This window comes from Aethalodelphis obliquidens, unplaced genomic scaffold, assembly GCF_003676395.1.
Source record: "Aethalodelphis obliquidens isolate GAN/ISIS:26980383/991018 unplaced genomic scaffold, ASM367639v1 scaffold43, whole genome shotgun sequence".
Lineage (NCBI taxonomy): Eukaryota > Metazoa > Chordata > Mammalia > Artiodactyla > Delphinidae > Aethalodelphis > Aethalodelphis obliquidens.
Window position 1 is genome coordinate 7,533,266 of NW_020837987.1, and position 12,151 is coordinate 7,545,416.

The 12,151-nt window shown below is 52.8% G+C and overlaps 1 protein-coding gene across 14 annotated transcripts in view; it reads left to right on the plus strand.

Annotated features, from left to right (window-relative positions):
* The window catches only part of SIPA1L3 (signal induced proliferation associated 1 like 3), a 237,324-nt gene that overhangs the window by 190,835 nt on the left and 34,338 nt on the right, over positions 1-12,151 (plus strand). For all 14 annotated transcript variants that reach the window (XR_003427365.1, XR_003427367.1, XR_003427366.1 and 11 more), the window contains 2 exons: positions 4,667-4,785; positions 7,380-7,807. Coding sequence is in view for 10 of the 14 variants with exons in the window: in XM_027079390.1 (XP_026935191.1) it covers positions 4,667-4,785; positions 7,380-7,807 (547 nt within the window). In the remaining 4 variants the exon portion in view is untranslated. The remainder of the gene's footprint in view (positions 1-4,666; positions 4,786-7,379; positions 7,808-12,151) is intronic.

The window sequence follows — 12,151 nt, forward strand, 5'->3', positions numbered from 1 at the left end:
TGTGTGTGTGTGTGTGTGTGTGTGTGTGTGTGTGTGTGTGTGTGTGTGTGTGTGTGTGTGTGTGGCTTCTGTTGCTCAGTATTGTGTTGGTAAGGGTCGGCCACGTGGTTGTGTGTAGCCACGCCATTTCTGAGTAGCGTATCCATTGTCTGAATGACCCACAATTTCTTGCTTGAGTCTAACGTTGAAGGACATTTGGATGGTTTCCAGTTAGGGGCTGCTTAGAATAGTGCTGCCAGGAATACCCTCATACCTGTCTTCTGATGAACACATACTCACATTTCTGCAGGGAGTATACCTAGGAGTGGAATTGCCGGGTCACGCGTTTAACTTTATAAGAGACTGCCAAACCATTTACACCACTCCCACCAACGACAGAGAGAGAGCTCTATGTGCTCCGTCCTCACCAGCCTTTTCATTTCAGCCTTCCTAGTGGGCACGTAGTAGTATCATGTTGTGTTTTTAATTTGCATTTTTCTGATGCCTGATGAGACTGAGCATCTTCTCATCTGTCTGTTCTTCTATGTATAAGTATTAATCATGGGCATGTACTACTTAGAAGAATGTCTTAAACACGATTCCTCATAACAAAGTTGTAGCCCCTTTGAAGTGTGAGAACCAGCAGGTGATGGGTGGGTTCAAAAGAAAGACAATCAGTGAAGCGTCAGAGAGCGCTGACCTCAGAGGGGCAGGAGATGGAGGTGTCCACGCAGCGGGTGTTCGAGAGTATCCAGGCAGCTCTCGGCGGGGAGGACCATGGCAGCACATCACCGGCTCCCCCGGGCACTGTGGGGCAGGGGAGAGGTTGCCTGCCCCAGGATTAGGGGCCTGGAGAATTCCTCAGCACCCCCGCCCCATGGTTCTCTTAAACCAGGGACAACGGTTGGACTGCAGGCAAGCAGATCGCCCCAACCCCCAACTGTCCGCCACTGCTGCTGCCTCCGGGACCTGCAGACATGGGTTCGCTCCTCTCCTCAGCACGCTTGATCCTGCCCGCAGTCTGTGATCTTTGCTCCAGCACAGGCAGATTTGCATCCTTTTCCCCCCACCCCACCCAGTTGAGACGAAGAGAAACGCGTTGCTTGGCGATGTCATTACACCAAAGTGTAGAATAAGAAGGAATGTTTCCAGCATTCACCATGGGCCCCAAATAAGGAGTCACAGAAGCTCACCGTGGTCCCTCCTTTCTTTCCTCTTCTGTCCCCTAGAGCTCGTCTCCCCTCTCACTTCCTTGAGACCTTGTTATAAGTTGACTAACCCCTCCCTGCACACACACACATCAGGGCAGTCTGTGTCTAGGAGTTGTCATAAAGTTTAGAATGTATTCAAGACCAGGGTGGGGGAATCAGGTGCCACGATGGATGTGGGGATGTGCCCAGCCCTGGTCAGATGACCGTGATTGCAGTGACAGCAGTACGGTTTCCGGTGCTGTACACTCCCTCCTGTTTAATCATCTCAGGAACACGACAGATTGGGTGCCGTGACTGCCCTGTTTTAGAAACGAGGAAGATGAGGCACAGAAAGGTTGTCCCTTGTCAGAGGTCCCTGCTGGTGAGTAGTTTCATTGAGATTTGAACCAAGACCTATTGGTTCTAGAACCCTCCTTAACCCTCATCACCCACAGACAACACCGCAGTCCCTCACCACAGAGTGAGTGTTTCTCAAGCCTCAGCGCACCCAGGTTAGGAAGGTGGCCCCAGAGCCACCAGCTGCCCCAGGCCCGTGCCTGGCCGTGTCTTCAGCACGTCTCTCACAGCCACGTCCATGTCTGTCACCCACCCAGGTGTGTCAAGAGTGAAGCAGGAGCGCCAGAAGGTCACTGGGGCCCAGTTCAGAGGGCCGGTGAAGGGCCCAGGATCAGGGCCTGCTAAGGGCAGGGCTAGGGACAAAGGGGACACTGGGGCGGCCAAGGAGGGGCAGGAACCTAGCCCTTCATCCCTCCATTCATTCAACACGTCACCAATGATATGTGCCAGGCTGGGTGCCAGGGATACAGTGTGAGCCAGACAGGCGTGTCCGCTGCCTTCTTTTTTTTTTTTTTTTTTTTTTTCCCCCTGCCTTCTTGGTGCTGACAGTTGGTGGGAGAGACAGGCAATAGCAGGAGCACCGAGTAATAAATACTCACTAATAATGCTGAGTATTAAGTGGAAACAAACACAGCGCCTAGAGAGCTTGGTAGGGTCTGGGGGTGAGGGTGTCTCTGAGCAAATCACATTTCAGGCGAGGCTAGAAGAATGCAGAGGAGCCAACTGGGAGGAGAACATTCCAGGGAAAGGGAGCTGGTTGCAGACCCTGAGGTAGCAGGGGGTGTGGTGTTGGTTGAACAGGAAAGAGGCTGAGTGGCTGGATAAGTGAGAGATGAGGCCAGGGAGGTGACGGGGAGAGCATGGTAGGGACTCCGTCCTTCACTCAGAACCACGGGACTCAGTTCTTCTGAGCACAGGAGGGATGGGATCTGACTCGGGTGTTCACAGGGTCCCTCTAGCTACAGATTCTTGCAGGGTGGGGCCAGTGGAGAGGGAGAGATGGGCAGGTTCTGGATATGGTCCTTTGGAGGTAAAGTTAGAATTCCCTGATGCTCAAGGATGATAACCAGTTTCTGACCCAAGCAGCTGAAAGGATGGAGATGATGAGAGATGCAGGTTTGGGGGCAGATAAGGAGTTGGCTTTGGCCGTGTCCAGTGGGAAGTGCCCAGCAGACGCCCAGTGGAGGCGTGTGAGGGAGCCACATATACAAGTCTGAAGTTACGGGGAGAGGTCCAGCCAGAGACAGAAGTGTGGGAGCCACTGGTGTCCTAAGTGGTAGAGAAGGCTGGGTGTGAATGCCATGGGCTTGGCTCTCTGCAGAAATGTGGTCTCCTGGCATGGTCTGCCCACTTCCCAGGGGACCAGAGCCTCCTGGGCGTGTCGGATGCTTCCAGGGAGGAAAAGCGTCTGTAGAGGTAAAGTAGGTGGACAAAGCAGCCAGCCCGCCCACTCTCATGACCATGGTTCCCAAATGAAAGCCACGTGGGCAGTGACACCCTCGGCAATGTCCAGCCAAGCTGCTCTCTGCCGTGTCCCTGAGTGCCGTGCCTGGCCCTCCAGGCCCACCTTCCCCAGCAGGAACATGGGCCCAGAGCCCTCTGGGGCTGCACTGGGGGCAGCAGTGTGTATGGTTGTGAGCTCAGCGTCCGACAGGCCTGGTGAGAAGTTCTGAGTCGGCTGTGTGACCTTGGCGGTGACCTCCTCTCTCCCAGCCTCAGGTCCCTCTGCTGTGGCGGACACCCTAAGTGTCTCTCCTTGCAGGGTGCTTTCGGGGTCCAGTGGGATCACACCTGCCCAGCCCTCGGCACAGGACCCAGCCCATCACGAAGGGAATGACGACTTCTGCTTCTCGAGCACTCACTCTGCACTGTCACTGGAGTTGTCATTATTGGGGAAGCACAGAGAGGGTACAGGGGTTGAGAGCACAAGTCTGAAGCTCTTTCTTACTTTGTGACCTTGGACCAGTTACTTAACCTCTCTGAGTCTTAATGTTCTCTTTCATCTATTACACTGGTCCTAATATCCACCTCACGGTATCACTGAGAGGATGTAGCAAGGTAATGCGTGCAAAGCACTTATCGTAATACCTGATACAGACGTGTGCTTAATAATAATTATCGTTATTATAATTATTCAGCACTGATCAAAATTGTGGGCTCTGGTGTTAGACCGCCTGGGTTTGGGTCCTCTGTTAGTGCATTTGCAAGTCTGATAGATACCAACTAGCCCTCCACCGGGGTTGTGTGTTTTTTTAAGATCCGATGCTCCATTCAGGCACACTGGCTAGCCTTGGGAATTTAGACTAATTTACACCCACACCAGCCATCATGATTTTAAACCTGTTTCACCTTTGAACCAGCCATTCCACTTAGAGAATTCTGTCCCAAACATAATTCCACACTTGCTCAAAGTTGGGTATAGAGGGAAGGCCACAAGAACATTAAGAAAAATCGAAAATAACCGGAATGTCCAATCAGCAGGAAGCTGGTTAAATCATTGATGTCCATTCACATGATGGAATACTGTGCAGCTATTAAAAATAAGGTAACTTCATGTTCAGTTAACTTATGTGAAGATGTATTATGAAGATACAGAGCAAAAAGCAAGTGTAAGTATTATTTATTTGTAAAGTAAGAAATCAAGTTGTGAGACATTGCTTATTATGATTCCACTTTAATTTAACCAAAAAAAGCTACGCACGTTTAAGCAACAAAGGAATGCGACCTCGGTTACATAAAGAATCTTATTCACCAAAAGACGGTCAGTCTCATAGAAAAATGGGTAAAGGATATGAGCAAGTAATTTACAAAATAGGAAATGCAAATGGCCAGTAAGGATGAAAAGGTGCTCAAGCTCCTTTGTGGGTGGAGGGCTGTTGGAGGGCTTCGCGAACTTAACGCATGTCAAGCACTAGAATGGTGCCTGGCACACGGTAAGTGCTCAGTAAACATTCCGTTACCGAGTGTTGTTAGGCCCCAAGACATGAGTTGATGGGGGTCGTGGCCGTGTGTGAGCTGAGCAGACAAGCTGGCAGAGGGGTGGGACCATCCAACCACATTAAGGACCAAATTCTTTGGGTGAACTTGGGCCAGAGCCTGAGTCATCTCTGACCACTGGTGTGTCTCCTGTCTTAATGCAGAGCCTTTGTGGCATGTGCCCGCCCAGGCCCGGCTCTCGGCCATGACTGGAAGCAGCGGGAGCAAGCACACCTCCAGGCAGGACACAGCAGGCAAAGATTCCCCCAACAGGCATTCCAAGGTGAGTCTGGGCCCCGCCTGCCAACCCCGGGGGCCACCTTACCCGCCCTGACTGCCTAGGGCTGGGCGGCTTCACCTGGGTGTGGGCCTCTGAGCAGCACACATGAGCACATGCTCCACCTCTGCCCGCTTCTGCTCCAGCAGAGGGGCGAGATGCCTGGTCTGGAGTTAGACCCAGCCAGGCGCACATCCTGGCTCCAGCCCCTGCCATCCACGTCATCTTGAGCAAAGACCTTCAGCCCCTGAAGCCACAGTTTCCTCATTACCTCAGCTGTGGTAGGTGTCTTCACCAGCTCGGGCTGCTGTAAGAAAAATGCCACAGGCTGGGTGGCTGATGAGCAACAGAAATTTATGTCTTACAGTTCTGGAGGCTGGGAAGTCCAAGGTCAAGGCGCAGGGAGATTCAGCGTCTGGTGAGAACCTGCCTCCTGGTTCACAGACGGCCTTCCCTCCACCTCATGTGTGAAGGGAGCTCTCTGTGCTCCCTTTTATAAGGATATAAATACATATATGGATTTTATAACCCCATTCATGAGGAATATATAAACATATATAGGATAAATATGTGAAAATGTATAGCGGTTTTATAATCCCATTCATGAGGGCTCTACCCTCATAACCACCTAATCACTTCCCAAAGGCCCTCCCTCCTAATACCATCCCACTGGAGATGAGGATTCAGCCTATGAATATTGGGGGAACACAGACTATTCAATCTATAGCAATAGGTTAACTGCTATAACAGACAGCCCCCAGATCTCAGTGACCTCACACAATAGAAGTTTATTCCCCTTTCAAATAACAATTCAGTGTGGGTACTCGGTGAGCAGCTTTCCACATGGCGATTCAGGAACCCAGGCTCCCTCCCTCTTGTAGCTGTCCCTCAGGGCCTCAGAGCCCTCCCCTGGGTCCCTGCCTCTTTGCAGCAGATGAGGGTAGGAGGGAGAGGGAAGGTTTTTGTGGCTCAGACCTGGAAATGCCATAAGTCACTTTTTTTTTCTGGCTGCTTTGGGTCTTCGTTGCTGCGTGCAGGCTTCTCATTCCTTGAGGTGGATTCTCTTGTTGCAGAGCTCAGGCTCTAGGCGCACGGGCTCAGTAGTTGTGGCGCACGGGCTTAGTTGCTCCGCGGCATGTGGGATCTTCCCGGACCAGGGCTCGAACCCATATCCGCTGCATTGGCAGGCGGATTCTTAACCACTCTGCCACCAGGGAAGCCCCGACATAAATCACTTTTACCTATATGGCACTGGCCAGGACTCTTATCACGTGGCCACAGGTCACTGCAGGAGGAACTGGGAAATGTAGTCCTGTGTACACGCCCAGGAGAAGGAGATAGTTTTGGTGAGCAGTTGGAAGTCTCTTCACATCTATTCATTCAGTGGGTGTTTGATGGGCCCATACAGTGTGCCAGGCATTGGGACCACAGTGTTGAAGAGGGCAGATGCACCCCTGTGCTCACAAAGTTGGCATCCCAGCGGGGGCAACAAGCAGTAAGCAAAGAAACAGATTTCATTATATAATGGTAAGAACCAATTCTTGCTGTGAAAGAAAAACAAAGTACAGTCAAGGGAAAAGAGTGTCAAGCACAGCTACTTTAGGATGAGGTGGTCAGAGAAGGCCTTTGAGGAGGTAACCTTTAAGCAAAATCTTGAATGAAGTAAGGAGCAACCCATGAAAATATCTGAGGGAAGAGCATTGTAGACAGAGGGAACAGCAAGTGCAAAGGCCCTGAGGGGGCCGTGTGCCTGGCATACTCAAAGAACAGCGAGAAGGCCAGTGTGGCTCGAGGAGAGTGATCAAGAGGGAGGCGGGAGATAAAGTTAGAGACCAGAACCTGGAACCAGATCACACAGGGCCTCAGAGGCCATCCATGGTGAGGACTCTTGCTTTTCCCCTGAGTGAGCAGGGAGAGGACGTGAACTGACGCAAGTGTTCACAGCCTGTCTCTGGCTGCGTGTAGGGAACAGATGGGGGGCCAGGGGTGAGGGGAGACAGGGACAGGGAGTTGGGAGACCAGGGAGGAGGCTCCTGCCATGGTCCAGCAGGAGGCAGTGGTGGACAGGACCGGGGGGGGGGGGGGGGGGGGGGGCGGAGCCACAGAGGGAGGAGAAGTGGCAGGTTTGCATCTGTTCCGAAGATTCAGGCGACAGGATTTGGTGTTGGACTAGATACGGGTGTGAGAGCAAAAGCAGCGTCGAGTGACTCCACGGCTCTTGGGTGGAGCAGCTGAAAGGACGGAGGTGCCGTTGTGAGACAGGCAAGAGGCGAATTCAGGAGGGAAGGCCAGGAGCTCAGTTTCAGACGTGTTCAGCTTAAGCTGTGGGCAGCGTGTTGCATATGTGCTGTCATTTATCCCTCTGATCAACCTCATGGGGCAGGGTTATTATCAACCCATTTTACAGATGTGGAAACTGAGGCACAGGGAAGTTCAATCAGTTGCCCAAGACAGCAAGGCCAGTAAGTGGGGGAGCCAGAGTTCGAAGCTGTCCGGCTCCAGGGTTCACACTTAGGGGTAGGGAGGACCCAGAGAAGGAAGTTTGCCCCCCGCCCCCCACACCCAGAGTCTAGGAATGACACACTTCTCCTGCCTTCCAGGGAGAGGCTCAGTACTCCAGTCATTCCAGCAGCAATACCCTCTCCAGCAACGCGTCCAGCAGCCACAGCGATGATCGCTGGTTCGACCCCCTGGACCCACTGGAGCCAGAGCAAGACCCTCTCTCCAAGGGCGGCTCCAGTGACAGTGGCATTGACACCACCCTCTACACCTCTAGCCCCAGCTGCTTGTCCCTGGCCAAGACGTCTCGGCCGGCCAAGCCACACAAGCCCCCGGGAAGTATGGGCCTCTGTGGAGGCGGGCGCGAGGCTGCCGGGCGGTCCCACCATACAGACCGGCGTCGGGAGGTCTCGCCCGCCCCTGGGGTCACTGGCCAGAACAAGGGCTACCGACCGAAGCTGTACTCCTCAGGCTCCAGCACCCCTACAGGCCTGGCTGGGGGCAGCCGCGACCCACCGAGGCAGTCCAGGTAAGACACTGAATCTAGTCCAAGTCCTTCAGGGGGACCCTGACCACCACCTGCATCCCTCACAGTCCTGACAGTGGTGTTCCCCTCCCCAGAAACATGCTCACAGATGGGAATGCTCGCACCTTAGTTTGCTTACAGAGTTGGGAGACTTGTGGACCACCCCCTGCTGCCATCCATTGGCCTTTAAGGATGCCAGTAGAGGGAGGTAGATCCCTGGCTGTCTGTCTCATCTGTCTCTGGTTCAGTCTGACCCTCAGTCTCTTTCCTTTTTTCTCTCCTGAGACTAGTAGTTTTTACACTTTCTGGGAGCCACAGACTGTTTCTGTTAGGAGTGCATTTGTCTGGAGGTAATAGGAAACCTGACCCACAGTGGCTTAAACAAATAGAGGTTTAATAGTCCCCTTTTGGGAAGTCCAGAGAGGGCAGAGCTGGGCTGGTGCAGCAGCGGCTCAGGGAGGGCCTCAAGGCCTAGCAGCCTGTGTCTTCCTGCTCCATCACCCTCCTCATGCTGGCTGTGACTTCCTGGTCTCCAGATGGCTGTGGTGGCCCTGGGGGACATGGGGACAGAGAACAGAGGAAAGACGGCAGCATCTGTGTAGCTCCGTGTCTGTGGAGAAAGCAAAAGCTTTCCCAGAACCCCCTTCAGCAGGCAGTGTCACATGGCCATCTCAGCTACAAGGAAGTCTGGGAGATCATGGGTTAGCCTTCCAGCCTTCACAGTAAAGGGCAGTGTGGTCTCCAGACAGTCCACTGGAGGGCTGTTCAACACAGATTCCCCTGACCTACTGGGTGGGGCCTGAGAGTATGCGTTTTTACAAAGTTCCGTGCAGATGCTAATGTTGCTGGTCCCGGGACCACGCTTTGAGAACCACTGGTAGAGAGGCAGACAGGGTAATAAGTGAGAACGAACAGGCATTGACTAACCAACAACCTGGAGTCTGGACCACACACGCTTTGCGAATGTGATGAAAGCCACGAACTGCCTCCTGGAAAAGTTCTGCCGTCACAGGACTCAGCCCGGTCCAGGGGCCCCCTCAGAGGTCTGCGGCCCCAGGCAGGGATTACTGTGCTGCAGTCCCCAGTGTGCACCCCTGAGGCCACCACCTCCTTTCTCCTCCCTGACCACACCTGAGCAGGGGCCAGCCCGTGTCCAGGACCTCCATTAGGGGCCTTCATCTCCCTTGGCTTCCTGACACCTTGGCCCGTCCCCAGACCTGCGCCTCTCTCCACACAGGACACGTGCACCCAGGCGGTGGCCTCAGACCTCCTTGACCACAACCCACAGTGGACTTGGGTCTTTGACTATACAGAAATATCTATATATTTTAAAAAGGTGAAGCAAAAATCTCCCTAGCAGTTCCTAGCCTGGCCGTGCAAAGCCCTTTAATCCAGTCTGCTCTGTTGAGAAGGTTTGAGCGCTGCTCCCTACCTCCTTAAAGGATCTCATGACCGAGCGGCGGTTCTCTTGTTACCAAATTCAGGTTCTGCTGCTTGACACTCGAAAGCCAATATTGGAGAGACAGGTGTTGATCGGAAAGGAAAATATGCAGAAGCGTGAGGGAGTTTAGCTGTTGTAGAAGTTAAAGTATTTAACTAGATTCTAAGACCAAGGGGCTGCTTACCCTCTGACAGACTTGGAAACCACGGTATTTGAGAGTGTCCGTCCGTCAGTGCTTTCCCTCACTGTGGCCCTGGTCCCCCTGGAGTCAGGAGCCAGGAGAAGGGTGAGGGTGGAGAGAAAGGGTGCCCCAGGGAGTTAGGTCTCTGTCTGAGCCAGCCTCCCGAGACAGATAGATGTTAATCATTTGAACTCACGGACTCTTTTGAACAGCTCATTCATTTATTTATCCATTCATTTCATTCACAAATATTTCTCAGGGATTTGTTGTGTCCCAGGGACTACGCTGAGAGCTAAGGAGAAGTAACGAGCAAATTCAGACGAGGCCCCCCAGCCCTCACCTCACCCACCATCTGTTGAGGGAGACAGAGTAGAATCAGGTCATCACTGAGACAGATGTCAAAGTGCGCCCACCGAGAGGGCCTCAGTGCTATGCGGGTCCCAGGTCCCGGCTGTGGTAGGCCCCGTGTTGGGCACAGGCCCATGTCAGTAGGGCTCCGTAGCTGTAAGGTTTTGGAGTCTGTGATATAAAGGCAGCGGTGCTGGGGAGTAGACTATGTCTGAGGCAGCGGGGTGGGTATAAAATTACTCTGCGTCTGAGAGAAGGATTTGCTGAACCCAGAAATGAAGGGAATAAAATGGGAGAGGAACCTGCTACAAAAGAGGGCCCTGCGGTTGGGAGCTTTAATTTGCATACAGACAATTGATGCTAATTGCAAATCATTCTTATCTACTCATTAAAGCTGCTTCCTGAAGTTTTCTCCTAGGCAACCAGGCTTTAGTGTGAAGCAGCATTTCCCAAAATGGGGTGCTTGAGGTGATTTGGGTGGTGTGGGGAGGAAAATGTTTTATTTTAAATGGATATTAGGAAAAGTGTTATCAACCCATCCCCTGATTTTACAGATATTGCCTTGGACAAATTAAGGAAAATTAAATGAGTTGATTTAAAGAAACAAATGTGTTCATGGTAGATGAGAGCGTGGACTCCAGAGTCAGCCCACTGGGGTTTGAGCGCCACCCCACACCGCCTTGTCTTGGCTGTGTGGCCTTGGGCAAATTACTGAACCTCTCTGGGCCTCAGTTTCCTCATCTGTGAAATGGGGGCCCTGTCACTGTCCCTAACTAAGGCCATGTCGATGTCCCTAGCTAAGGCCCTGACACTGTCCCTAACAGCCTGAGCTGTCCCTAACTAAAACTCTGACGCTGTCCGTAAGAAAGGCCCTGACTCTGTCATTAAGGCCTTGATGCTGTCCCTAACTAAGGACCTGAGCTGTTTCTAACTAATGGCCTGAGCTGTCCCTAACTAAAGCTTGACGCTGTCCCTAACTAAGGGCCTGATGCTTTTCCCAACCAAGGCCCTGAATCTATCCCTAAGACGCTGAATCTGTCCCTAACTAAGGCCATGACGCTGTCCCTAACTAAAAGCCTGACTCTGTCTTACCTAAGAACCTGAGCATCAGCACTTTATTTAGGGACAGCGCCAGGGCCTTAGTGAGGGCTCAAAGTCAATGGGGGAGACATATCCCTCCCCAGACAGTGACAGCCCATAGTGGTCAGGGCCAGGGTGAGGGAAGCGTTCAGGGTGTGGGAGCCCAAAGGAGGGGCCTGACCCAGTATGGGAGGTGCTTTCCTAAAGGAAAGAGGGTAAGCTACTGGAAACTAGGAGGGCAGAGTGTTCTAGGCAGAGAAGATGTGCAAGTCCCACCTCACCCTGCCAGTCCTCCCAGAATCTTCCCATCTCAGTAGGTACAAGTTCCCAGCAGGTCACTGAGCACCTATGCTCAGTAGGTACAAGTTCCCAGCAGGTCACTGAGCACCTGTGCCCACACGTGCCTCTGCCTGCCGCTAGCCACACTGCCCCTTGCTCAGGGCAGCCCAGCAGCCCTGTGCATCTGCTGTCATCCGTCCATTCCCTGGGGCCGAGCCGGAATGACAACCTGCTGCCCAGCCTTGGCTCCCCAAAGAGAGGCACAAGCGCTCCATAGCTGCCCTTGTGTCTACTTCCAGGCCCTTTGTAGCCCAGCACTTTGCGTTCGTTCATACAGAAGGCGCCTACTGAATGCTCAGCCCTCTGCCGCAGAGGACCCCGGCCGTCCTGGCACTGACAGGGTGCCAGGGGAGACAGCAAGCAAATAATTACAAAAGCAATGAATCAATTATGCTAGGGGAAAGCCTTCAAGGGAGACCTCCTGGGATCTGAGAGTGGATGTGGTGCAGGGGCTGGAGGGGGTGTCTAATCTAGGTGGGGGGTTGGGGGGCAGGGATAATTCCCCTGAGGAGGTGTCATTTCTGCCACAGATGAGAGGGATAAGGAGGAGGGAGCAGGTGAAGTGGTTTCAGGGGGACCGATGATATACTCTTGATGCAGTTATGTGGGTGTTTGCTTTGTAAGTGTTTGTTAAATTGTACATACATGTTTTGTACACTTTGTTCTATGTGGGCTATTTTACAATGTTTTCTTTAAAAGAGAAAAAGGAAAGATGATGTGTGGAGAAGGCATCCCTATGAGAGGGAGTAGCATGTGCAAAGGCCCTGGGGTGGGGAGGAGGGTGGGTGCCATCAGGTCACTGAACACAGGCCCCTTGGGTCAAGTATAGAAATTGAGGGGGGCAGCTGATGGGAGGTTGGCAGGGACCAGATCACGCAAGGCGCTGTCAGCCACATTACAGAGTTTGGATTTGATCCTAAGAGCTGTGGGCAGCAAGGAGAGGCTTCAGCAGAAAGGA